The sequence below is a fragment of the Mobula birostris genome, chromosome 4 (genome assembly GCF_030028105.1).
Source record: "Mobula birostris isolate sMobBir1 chromosome 4, sMobBir1.hap1, whole genome shotgun sequence".
Lineage (NCBI taxonomy): Eukaryota > Metazoa > Chordata > Chondrichthyes > Myliobatiformes > Myliobatidae > Mobula > Mobula birostris.
In genome coordinates this window covers 196848738-196861933 of record NC_092373.1, presented here as the reverse complement: position 1 = coordinate 196861933, position 13196 = coordinate 196848738, and the positions used below count along the sequence as shown (strand labels likewise).

The following is a 13196-nucleotide window of genomic DNA, read 5'->3' as shown; positions in this document are numbered from 1 at the left end:
ACAACCTCCCCTTCAGTTGTCACAATAAACAGAGTAGGCCTGAGAGCACAGACAGTTTTTTTTCAATCTACTGTCAGCTTTACATGTCTTTCCGTTTAACATCAGCTTCTCAAGCAGAAGTATTAGCCTGGAGGTTCATCCTAGAGCAGGAAGCAGTGACAACCCTCTGTAGTCTACCTCTGAAATGCATTCAACTGTAGTGGGAAGTTCAAAGTTCAAAATAAATTTGTTACTGAAGTATGTATCTGTCACCATATTCGACCTTATGATCTGTTTTCTTGAAAGCATTTACAGGGAAGTAAATAAATACAATAGATACAATACAATACGTATAATAGAATTTATGAAAAACTATAAATTGCAAAAACTATGATAATAAAGAGATCCAATCAGGAGACAGTGTAAAATGCACCAGCAGCTATCATTGACCAGGGATCAGTCTCAAATCCAAGTCAACAGCGAGTCCGCACTTGAAGTCTCCTGTACGGTTTGGACACCCTGTTATAGGAAAAATGCAATCAAACTAGAAAAGATTTACCAGGGTGTAGGCTCAACTTGGAAGCCTGAGTTACAGAGAGAGGCTGTACACACTCGGACTACATTTGTTGGAGCGTAGGAGAATGAGGGGTGATCTGATCAAAATATCCCATCTGGTCTTATGGTCTATTATCATGTGGTGTATAGACAGGGTGAAAACATCCTGGGAGAGACTGCTAAAATCAAGTACACTATCTTACTATTTTGCTCTCTTCTTGCAATACTTGTTTTTTTTTATATCATTCTTATTGCTGCTTGTGTAAGGTCACACACTGGTAAACTTTTCTACACACTCTCCAAAGACTCCACATCCTTATGGCAATCGGTCAACCAAAATTGTACGCAACATTCCAAGTGTGGCCTAAGCATTGTCAAAGGTCACCACGTTTCATGTTAGTCTTTCATTCCAGATGTATTCACATCTGAAAAATGTTACCTTTGCCATGCCGCCATTTCAATTCAAAGTTCAAAGTGCAAAGTAAATTTATTATCAAAGTACAGTATATGTCACCATATATTATGATGCGATTAATGTTCTTGCAGGCATTCACAGTAGAACAAAGAAATACAATAGAATCAAATACAATACACACAAAGACTGACAAACAACCAATGTGCAAAAGGCAACAAAAGATGACAATGAGTGCAAATACAATAACAACAACACTTGTAACGGCAAAACCAAACCCAAACAATTGCCGCTACTCTGTGACTACCACAGAGTTGCTATACTTGCATGATGTGTCCTTAGTTGCAATGAAATGGTTGTTCCAAAAGTCAAATCATTTATTTGATCTTTTATTAGCAATTAACCTACAATCTTGAAGAGATGAACTTAAAGCAAACCCAAATTGTAAGCTAAGCATTACTTCGTGTTGTTTCTATGGTCAGCAAAAGATATGACCTCCGCCAGTCCCAAGCTACAAACTGCCCAGATGTAAGCAAGAATATATAACTTATTCCCTTCACTTTTACCATGCCCGCACTCATGTGACTAATTACGATAAAAAACACACAACACAGAATACAAAACAGATAGAGAATAGATACATGTCAGACCATAAGAGACAGGAGCAGAATTAGGCCATTCAGCCCACTGATTCTATCATGGCTGATCCCGGATACACCTGCCTTCTCGCCATACCCTTTAATGCCCTGACTGATCAGGAAACTATCAACTTCTGCCTTAAATATACCCATGAACCTGGCATCTACTGCAGTCTGTGGCAGAGCATTCCACAGATTCATCACTCCCTGGCTAAAAAAAATCCCTCCTTACCTCTGTTCTAAAAGGTCACCCCTCAATTTTGAGGGGGTGCCCTCTTGTTCTGGATACCCCCACCAGAGGAAACATACTCTCCGCATCCCCCAGCTATTTTTCTCAACACTCGGTAGGTTTCAATGAGAACTCCCACATTCTTCTAAATTCCAGTGAATACAGGCCCAAAGCTGCCAAATGTTCCTCATATGTTAACCCCTTCATTCCCAGAATCATCCCTGTGAACCTCCTCTGGACTCTCTCCAATGACAACACATCCTTTCTGAGATATAGGGCCCAAAACTGTTGACAATACTCCAAGTGTGGGTTGACTAGTGTCTTATAAAGCCTCAGCATTATCTCCTTGCTTTTATATTCTAATCTCTTTGTAATAAATGTCAGCTTTGCATATGGCTTCTTTACCACAGACCCAACCTGTGAATTAACCTTCTGTGAGTCTTGCACGAGGAGTCCTACCTAGGTCCCTCTGCACCTCTGATGTTTGCACCTTTTCCCCATTTAGATAATAGTCCACACTATTGTTCCTTTTGCCAAAATGCATTGTCATACATTTTTCCAACACTGTATTCTAACTGCCACTTTTTTGCCCATTCTTCCAATTTGTCTAAATCCTGCTATAATCACATTGCTTCCTCAGCAATACCTACTCCTCCACCTAGCTTCGTATCATCCGTAAACTTGGCCATAAAGCCATCAATTCCATGATCTAAATCATTGACAAACGATGTGAAAAGTAGCAGTCCCAATACTGACCCCTGAAGAACATCATGAGTCACTGTCAGCCAACCAGAAAAGGTCCCCTTTATTTCCACTCGCTGCCTCCTGCCTGTCAGCCATTCCTCTATCCATGCCAGTACTGTATCTTTCCTGTAACACCATAACATTTTAGCTTGTAAGTAGCCTGATGAATGGCCCCTTCTCAATTGCCTTCTGAAAATCCAAGGAAATGACATCTGTTGCTTCTCCTTTGTCCACCCTGCTTGATACTTCCTCGAAGAACTCTAACAGACCTGTCAGGCAAAGCTTCCCTTTACAGAAACCATGCCTTATTTAATCATTAGTCTCCAAGTACTCCAAAACTTCATTCTTAATAATAGACTCCAACTCTTTCCCAACCATTGAGATTAGGTTAACTGGCCTAAAATTTCCTTTCTTTTGCCTTCCTCCTCCTGAAAGAGCAGAGTGACATTTGCAATCTTCCAATCCTCCAGGACCACGCCAGAATCAAGTGATTCTTGAAAGATCATCACCAACGCAACCTCCCTCAGGACTCTGGAATGTCATCCATCTGGTCCAGATGACTTCTCCACCTTAAATCCTTTCAGTTTGCCTGGCACTTTTTCCTTTGCAATAGCAATGACACTCACTCCTGCTCCCTGACACTCATTGACCTCTGGCACACTGCGAGTATCTTCCACAGTGAAGACTGATGCAAAGTATTTATTAAGTACTTCTGCCATTTCTTTGTCCCCCAATTACTATCTCACCAGCATCATTTTCTAGCCAATATCAGCTGTCACCTCCCTTTTACTCTTCATATAACTGAAAAACTTTTAGTATCCTGCTTTATATTATTAGCTAGTTTGCCCTCATATTTCATCTTTTCCCTTCTCACAGCTTTTTTAGTTACCGTTTGTTGGATTTTAAAAGCTTCCCAGTCACCCAACTTCCCACACACTTTTGCTACCTTATATTCCCTTTCCTTGGCTTTTATGCAGTCCTTAACTTCCCTTGTCAGCCACAGTTCCCTACCACTGCCATTTGAGAACAACTTCTTCTGTGGGACATATCTATCTGTGCCTTGCATACTATCCCTACGATACTACTAATCATGACGTATATAAATGACACTGACAACACGAGTTGTAGAGTCCTTAAAATTAAGTCCATTGGTTTTGGAATCAGTTCAGAGTTGAGGTGAGTGGAGTTATCCACGTTTACCCAATAACTTAATCTCTACATTGATGGATCTACATTGTGAATTGACGAATTCTATTCCTCTTTTGCACTACTTTTTAAAAATTGTAATATTTTATTTCACATTATGGCAAACATGTAGGAGAAGAAAACATAGGATGTTTTGCTGAAGTTGTAAGAGACATTGGCGAGGTCTAATTTGGAGTATTTTGTGCAGCTCTGGTCACCTATCTACAAGAATGAGGTCAATAAGATTGAAAGAGTGCAAAGAAATGGATGCTGCTGGGACCTGAGAACCTTAGTTATATGGAAAGGCTGAATAGGTTCAGACTTTATTCCCTGGAGCTTTGAAGAATGAGGGGAGATTTGATAGAGGTATACAAAATTATGAGGGTGTACATTGGGTCAATATAGGCAGGCTTTTTCCACTGCAGTGCATTGAGACTAGAACTAAAGGTCATGGGTTGAGACTGAGAGGTAAAATACTTAAGGGAACATGAGGGGAATGTTTTCATTCAGGGTAGTGAGAATGTGGAATGAACTGCCAGTGGAAGTGGTGGATGTGGATTTAATTTCAACACTTAAGAGAAATTAGGATCAGCACATGGATGGGGGTGGTGTGGAAAGGGTCCAAGTGCAGATCGATGGTACAGGGCAAATTAATAGTTCAGCACAGAACTAGATGGGCCAAACAGCCTGTGATTATAGTGTTCTACATATGATTCAATGTCTGACACAATTGCTGGCATTAATGCTCCTGGTCCAGAACAAGGAACATCAATGCACTTATCCAGACTGTTATTTTAAACTGGAAGGAAGAACAGGAACCCATCAGAAAATGCTGGAGGTGAATGGACAGCATTTCTAACACACATCCTGGCAAGACAATCCACTTCTTTGGCAAAGCCAACTATCTTGTCGCCACGGGAGACAACACCAGTGTTGAAGACACATTAACTTGGAAGTGATTCCACAGCCTATGGACCAACCTTCAAGAACGTTAAAGCTCATGATCTCAGCATTATTTATCCACCTACCTATCCATCTATTTATTACTTATTTATATTTAATTATTTGCTTGTCTATTTATATTTGTATAGTTTGTCTTCTTTTGCACATCGGTTGCTTGTCAGTTTTGTAATTATTTCATTGATTCTATTGTGTTTCTTTATTTTCTTGTAAATGCCTGTAAGAAAGTGAATCACATGGTCACATGTACAATAGTAAATTTACTTTGAACTTGAACAGGCAGGAGTGGAGTGATACAGACAATTGCTGGCAGATATTAGTTTCCTTAGGCACCATCGTCAGTGCAGGCATGATGGGCCAAAGGGCCTGCTACTGTGCTCGACTGCTCTTAGCAGAGAAACCACCTCAAAAGAATTTTCAAACATTTTGTGCAAAACATACAGCTTATCTAGAACTTCAACTTTGCAAGATTTGAGCATGTCCACTCACGATATACAGCTGTTTCCAGATGTTCGACCACTCCCTCAAGGTGGTCGTAATCTCTTGCACCAGGGGCATCTCCGTGGAAACGATGTTCTCTTGATTACTTAAAAATTAATAAAAAAATGGTTTTAATCTCTGCCAAACATGAACATTGCTATAAAGTAGTTTCTTAAGCATGATTATCAATTTATCATTTTTAGCACTCATAAAATGTTTGGAATGCCTTTGTTGTATTTAGCTGTAGAATTGTGATTTTCATTATATTTTTCTTGTAGTTTTAACTTTCTTATGCTTGCTTGTATTTTTATATAATCACCTACACTCAGTGGCCATGTTATTAGGTACAGGAGTGACACGCACTGTGGTTTTCTGCTGTTGTAGCCCATCCAGTTTCAGGTTTGGCATGCTGAATATTCGGATACGTGCTTCTGCCCACCACTGTTGTAACACATGGCTACTTGAGTTGCTGTTGCCTTCCTGTCAGCTTGAACCAGTCTAGCCATTCCCCTCTGACCTCTCTCATTAACAAGTTATTTTCACCCACAGAACTGCCGCTCACTGGATGTTTGTGTGTGTTTTGCACCATTCTCTGTAAACTCAAGAGAATGTTGTGCATGAAAATCCCAGGAGATCAGCAGTTTCTGATCCACCCCATCTGGCACCAACAACCATTCCACAGTCAAAGGTACCCAGATTACATTTCTTCCCTATTCTGATGTTTGGTCTGAACAACAACTGAACCTCTTGACCACGTCTGCATGCTTTTATGCATTGAGTTGCTGCCACATGATTGGCTGATTAGATATTTGCAATAACAAGCAGGTGTACTGGTGTACCTAATAAAGTGGCTGCCAACATTGTGATTGTTCAGTGAAATCACCAGTATATGGTACAGTTGCCTCTATATTTTTCTGTTTCAATTTTCCCCCATATTAGTTGAAATTGGCTACCATATTAGTGAATTGTTAACAATGGAATTTCTGGTATCTCAGTCTGGTATGAAAAGACCATGACTACATTTCAGTCCTCTCTTTCCTTTGTTTCTCTCACTATGTTTCTCCTACTTCTTTGCTCTTGTGACACTTAATAAGATGACCAGAAATTTCCTGCCTCATTCTTCATTTCTGAAAAGCCTTTGGACTGCAAAAGCATCAGGAAGCAATGCACCTTCCATTATCAGTAGCCTTAGGGAGGCAATGATAGAACTTCCAAAAAATGGTAGTTTCACTGAAGAAATTTCCAACATACAGTGAATTATTTTATTTAATCCTCTGCACTCCCTTGAGTGATTTTTAACGGTAAGAGCATTTTTGAGGTCAGATTTTTTGCTTTTTGAATAGAAACTCTCAAGAAACAACTCAAAGAATAAGGTGATAGAGGCCATATATTTATACTTTTGTCTATTTCTTACTGTACCTTATAGTAATACTTGTTTGCTGTTGCCGCAAACCAACAAATTTCACAACATACGTCAGTGATAATAAACCTGATTCTAGTACCGAAGCCCAACTTTTGTTTAACATTGAGACAAGCATGTCAGGAAGGACTGAGGAAATTGAGGGGCATAACAGTAGCATCGCGGTTAGCATGACGCTATTACAGCTCAGAGTGGCAGAGTAGAGCATCTCTACCAAAGGAGGTGTAAGGCGCTCCGTCCCTCTGCTAGTCTGCAGGTCACCCTTGGGCAAGGTGTAGCACCTGTATAGCACACTCAGTCAGGGTGACGTAAAGCTATGGGAGCAGGTGGTGGATGATCGTATGAGCAGCTAGTGCATATTCCAAGTCCTGTTTATGCAACTACTGACACCGGGCCGACAATCTCTGAAGAGTATTGATAATGGTTGCGGTCACCCATCTTGTAAAGACACTGCCCTGAAAAAAAAACAATGGCAAACCACTTCTGTAGAAAAATTTGCCAAGAACAATCATGGTCATGGTTAGGGAATGACAGATGGAAGACCATGATTGTCCACGTCATATGGACATTGCAAATAATGATGATGATGAGTATGCAGGCAGCATTAAAGAGATTGGCCAAGATGAGGCAACCGTCAAGATGGAGGAAAAACACCTGATGGCATGAATCAAAGTTGCTGGTGAACGCAGCAGGTCAGGCAGCATTTCTAGGAAGAGGTACAGTCAACGTTTCAGGCCGAGACCCTTCGTCGGAACGGTCCTGACGAAGGGTCTCGGCCTGAAACGTTGACTGTACCTCTTCCTAGAGATGCTGCCTCACCTGCTGCGTTCACCAGCAACTTTGATGTGTGTTGCTTGAATTTCCAGCATCTGCAGAATTCCTCGTGATGTCATGAATATCGATTTCTCCTTCCAGTAAAAAAATCCCTCCCACTCCTTCTATTCCCCACTCTGGCCTCTTACCTCTTCTCACCTGGCTATCACCTCCCCTGCTCCATCCTTTTCCCCAATGGTCCACTCTCCTCCCGTATCAGATTCCACCCTTTCTGGTCCTTTACCTTTCTTACTCACCTGGCTTCACCTATCACCTTCTAGCTCTCCTCCGACTACTCATCCCCCACCATTTTCTGCGCGTTGCTTTGGATTTCCAGCATCTGCAGACCTTCTCGTGTTTATGACAGGCAAATGTAACCAACCATTGTTGTCATGGATAGGTTGGGCAGAAGGACCTGTTTTGATGCTGCATAAGTCTATGATTCTATGATCAGCAGTTTGTAGGGAGAATATTTGGATTGGTAATAAGGTAAGTGGAGATTTTTTTTAAAAACTCCTTTCCAGCATCATACGTTGACAGCATTTCAAGCTAAAATATGTTGTGGAAAGCAACACACACAAAATGCTGGAGGAACTCAGCAGATCATGCAGTGTCCGTGGACATGAATAAACCGTCGATGTTTCTGGCCGAGACCCTTCTTCAGGATTGGAAAGGAAGGGGAAAGGTGCCAGAATAAGCTGGTGGGGGGAGGATACCTGGAAGGTGATAGGTGAAGCCAGGTAGGTAAAGAGCTGGAGAAGAAGGAACCTGATGGGAGAGGAAGCTTTAGAGGAGGTGCAGAGGAGATTTACCAGGACGCTGCCCAGATTAGAGAGCGTGTTTTACGACAACTGGGTGAGTGAGTTACGGCTCACTCTTCAGAGTAAAGGAGCTGAATGTGATTTGATGGTCATGTACAAGATGAATACAGGCATAGATTGTGGGTATAGCCAGAGAGTTTTCCCAAAGCTGAAATGGTTAATATGAGGGTGCCTAATTTTAAGGCTCTATGTTCCGTATAGATGGTTCCAGAATTGAAACCGTGTTTTTATAGGCATCCATTAGTCTCGTGACGCCATGGATTTGCGCCTTGGAAGGTTTCCAGAGCGCAGGCCTGGGCAAGGTTGTATGGAAGATCGGCAGTTGCCCATGCTGCAAGTCTCCCCTCTCCACGATGTTGTCCAAGGGGAGGGCATTAGGACCCATACAGCTTGGCACCGGTGTCATCGCAGAGCAATGTGTGGTTAAGTGCCTTGCTCAAGGACACAACACGCTGCCTCAGCTGAGGCTCAAACTAGCAACCTTCAGATCACTAGTGCGACACCTTAACCACTTGGCCACGCGCCAACACATGATACTGGCACTGTAATAGTGTTACACTAACTGCTGCACAGTCATGCCACCCAGTGACTGATTGGTTGATTTTAAAGATGAAAGGGATGTCCTATGAAGAAAAGTATGTTAACTAGCATTAAGGAGAATGAAGGGCGATCTTAATAAAACATCGAAAGATCCCGAAGGGGATGCAGAGATGGTCTTCCCACTTAGAGAACAATAAGTATTGTTTCAAGGGAAAAAAGTTGGAATGATGAGGAACATCTCTCAGAGATGTGGATCTTCAGAATTCTCAGCAAACAAGGAACAACGAGTGCTGCAACTCTGAATATATTTACGGTTATTTTCAGTTTATGGGACATTGTGAGCCACGAGGACAAGTTTAGAAAATGTACCAGAGGACGAGATCAGATTAGTCATTGAAAGGCAAAGTGAAATGAAATGGTCATTTGTCTGTAATCCTTATGTTCTGCTTCAGCCATGGTCTCCTGTAAAATTAGCCTTGGCAAGCATTGTGACAGCCCAAAGTCAAAATCAGATCCACCCAGACAGAATTGTTAATTCAAAATGCTTTGACCAAGCTAAGAAGCTTACCGTCTGATTTCAACGGCTGCATTTTTGACGTGAATGACAGAGGCAGGAAATATTCCCTGTGGAGAGAGAACATTGTTTTACTTTCACCGTAGCATTGAAATGCAGACACGGAGGATACAAGGCATTTTAAAAGCATTAAAAAAGAAATATTTCACTACGTGACACACTACTTTGTTCCACGTCATAAGCACAAGAGATTCAGAGATGCTGGAAATCTTGAGCAACACACACAAGGTGCTGGAGGAGCTCAAAAAGTCACATGGCATCTACAGAAGGGAGTAAACAGCCAAAGTTTCAGGCTGAGACCCTTATCAGGGCTGTGAGGGAAAGGGGCAGAAGGCACAATTTATTTATTGTTATTATTTATATTAATTTTATGTCATTACTTGGGAGTAATCTTGCACTTCAATGTTGCCACACAACAAACTTCACATCATATAAGTCAGTGATAAAAAAACTGATTCTGATTATCGCTATTACTCTACAAAAACCTTGAATCTTCGAACTTTGGATTGAGCACCTCCGCTCTATCCGCCAAAAGTGGAATCTCCCGGTGGTCAAACATTTTAATTCCCATTCCCATTCCAACATGGCCAATCATTGCCCCCTCTTGTGCCAAATGAGGCCACACTCAGGGTTGAGGAGCGACACCTTATATTTGGTCTAGGTAGCCTCCAACCCGATGGCATAAATATCGATTTCTCCTTCCAGTAAAGAGTTTTTCCCTCCCCCTCCCCTCTTCTTCTATTCCCCATTCTCGACTTTAACCTGTCTTCACCTGCCTATCGCTTCCCTCTGGGTCACCTCCTCCTTCCCTTTCTCCCATGGTCCACTCTCCTCTCCTATCAGATTCCTTCCTCCCCAGCCCTTGACCTTTCCCACCCACCTGGCTACACCTATCACTGGCCAGGTTTCCTCCTTCCCCTCCGCACACCTTTTTGTTCTGGCATCTTCCCTTCCTTTCCAGTCCTGCTAAAGGGTTTCAGCCCAAAACATCAACTGTTCATTCACTTCTATAGATGCTGCCTGATCTGCTGAGTTCCTCCAGCATCTTGTGTGTGTAACTTTGAATTTAGAAAATCTCAGAGGGAGTTCAGTATGCTTATTGGAAATATAGAACTAAAAGATTTAACACCATTCCTAAGGAAATTAAAAGTAAGCTGAGATTTATTCCCAGTTACATGCATTAAATATTCAATAAAATAGAAACTGGGCATCGTAAGTCAAAACAAAATACAGATGCTATACTAGAAATCTGCGAACAGGAAATATTGGAAACACTTGGCAGGTCAGGCAGCTTTTATGGGTACTGTACTTTGCATCTGAAGCTTAGTTTCAATTAATTCAATAAACAATCTATCACAAGCAGAGCACAACATCTACAGATAAATTTATTAATTGCCTTGTGCATGCAATTATGGATGAATTTCTAACCTGCTGAATTTTCACCCTGAAGTTCCTATTGAGGGGCTATCAGCTGGGTCAAAAAATGACCCCAGAAATGAAAGGGTTAATGTCCGAGAAGCATTTGATGGCTCTGGGTTGGCACTCACTGGAGTTTGGAAGACTGAGAGTGAGGTGGGTCTCATTGGTATCAATTGAATACCCATTCATTCATGATGTGGGCGATCATGGTCCATGACTTTGCAAGTTTGCCATTGCCTTCTTCTGGGCAGTGTCTTTACAAGACAGGTGACCCCAGTCATCATTAATACTCTTCAGAGGTTGTCTGCCTGGCCTCAGTGGTCCCATAACCAGGGCTTGTGATATGCACCAGCTGCTCATACGACCATCCACCACCTGCTCCCACGGCATCATGTGATCCTGCTTAGTGGGGAGGGGCTAAGCTGGTGTCTCACCTTGCCCAAGGGTGACCTGCAGACTAGCAGAAGGAAGGAGCATCCTACCCCTCCTTTGGTAGAGATGTATCTCCATCCCGCCATCCATATAACTTCCTCGAGCCCATGGTATTACAGAAAAGATTCTGGTATGGGTAAAGCAATGGCTGATTGGCAGAAGGCAAAGATTAGGAATGAAGGGAGCCTTTTCTGACTGGCTGCTGGTAACCAATAGTGTTCTACATGGGTCTGTGTTGGGATGTCAATGATTTGGATGATGGAATTGATGGTTTTTTTGCGAAGTTTGCAGACGATATGAAGATGCCTAGTGGGGCACAAAGTTTGAGGAAGTACAGAGGTTACAGAAGGACTTAGATTAGGAGAATGGGAAATGAAATGGCAGATGGAAAACAGTGTTGGAAAGTGTATGGTCATCCACTTTGGGAGAAGGAATGAAAGGGTTGACTATTTTTTAAATGGAGAGAAGATACAAAAAACTGAGGTGCAAAGGGACTTGGGAGTCCTTGTGCAGGATTCCCTAAAGTTTAATTCACATGTTGAGCCTTTGGTGAGAAGGCAAATGCAATGTTAGCATTCATTTCAAGAGTACTAGAATATAAAAGCAAGGATGTAACGTTGAAGCTTTATAAAGCACTGGTGAGGCCTCACTTAGAGTATTATGAGCAGGTTTGGGCCCCTTATCCCAGAAAGGATGTGCTGAAATTGGAGACGGTTCAAAGGAGGTTCACAAAAGTGATTCCAGGATTGAATAGCTTTGTCATATGAAGAGCGTCTGATGGCTCTCGGCCTGTATTCACTGGGACTCAGAAAAATGAATGGTGACCTCATTGAAACCTATCGATTGGTGAAAGGCCTTGATAGAGTGGGTGTGGAGAGGATGCTTCCTATGGTGGGAGAGTCTACAACCAGAAGACACAGCCTCAGACTAGAGAATTGTCCTTTTAGAACGGAGATGGGAGGAATTTCTTTAGCTAGAGAGTAGTGAATCTGTGGAGTTCTTTGCCACAGGCAGCTGTGGAGGCCAAGTCTTTATGTATATTTAAGGCAAAGGTTGATAGATTCTTGCTTGGTCAGGGCTTGAAGGGATACGGGGAGAAGGCAGGAAATTGGGGCTGAGAGGAAAATTAGACCAGGCATGATACGAGGGGTGATTGATAAGTTTATGGCCGAAGATAGAAGGAGTCAATTTTAGAAAACCTAGCACATTTATTTTTCAACATAGTCCCCTCCTACATTTACACACTTAGTCCAGCGGTCGTGGAGCATACGGATCCCTTCTTTGTAGAAGTGGCCCACAGCAGGGGTGATTGATAAGTTTGTGGCCTAAGGTAGAAGGAGATGAGTTATTAACTTCAAACTTTCTGCATTTTCACTCAAAGAGTTGAACTGCACATGCATGTAACAAGAGCGTCTTGGATCTCCAGGTGGTCCACGGCAGGGGTGATTGATAAGTTTGTGGCCTTAGGTAGAAGGAGATGAGTTATACAGCTCTTGTTACATGCATGTGCAGTTCATTACTTTAAGTGAAAATGCAGAAAGTTTGAAGTTAATAACTCATCTCCTTCTACCTTAGGCCATAAACTTATCAATCACCCCTGCTGTGGACCACTTTCTGGAGGTCCAAGATGCCAACTTCTACAAAAAAGGGATCCGTATGCTCCATGACCGCTGGACTAAATGTGTGAATGTAGGAAAAATAAATGTGCTAGGTTTTCTAAAATTGACTCCTTCTACCTTAGGCCACGAACTTATCAATCACCCCTCGTAAAATTGTGGAACAGACTTGATGCTACATTCTTTTCCTATATATTAAGGCTGAATTAAAGTGGACATGGAGAACATGTTTCTTACATTATGGGTATATCGAACCAGAGGGCACAATCTCGGAATAGAAAGACATCCCTTTAGAATAGAAATTAAATGGAATTTCTTTGGCTAGAGGGTGATGAATCTGTGGGGCTCATTGCCAGATGGCTATGGAGGCCAGATCAGT

General features: G+C 42.1%; 1 protein-coding gene across 1 annotated transcript in view; it reads right to left on the bottom strand.

Annotated features, from left to right (window-relative positions):
- Window positions 1–13196, bottom strand: part of LOC140196859 (dedicator of cytokinesis protein 2-like) — a 1243024-nt gene that overhangs the window by 1097292 nt on the left and 132536 nt on the right. Inside the window, exons 4-5 of the mRNA XM_072256747.1 lie at window positions 9345–9400; window positions 5192–5288 (exon numbers count right to left, since the gene is read on the bottom strand). Of these exons, the coding sequence (XP_072112848.1) occupies window positions 5192–5288; window positions 9345–9400 (153 nt within the window). The remainder of the gene's footprint in view (window positions 1–5191; window positions 5289–9344; window positions 9401–13196) is intronic.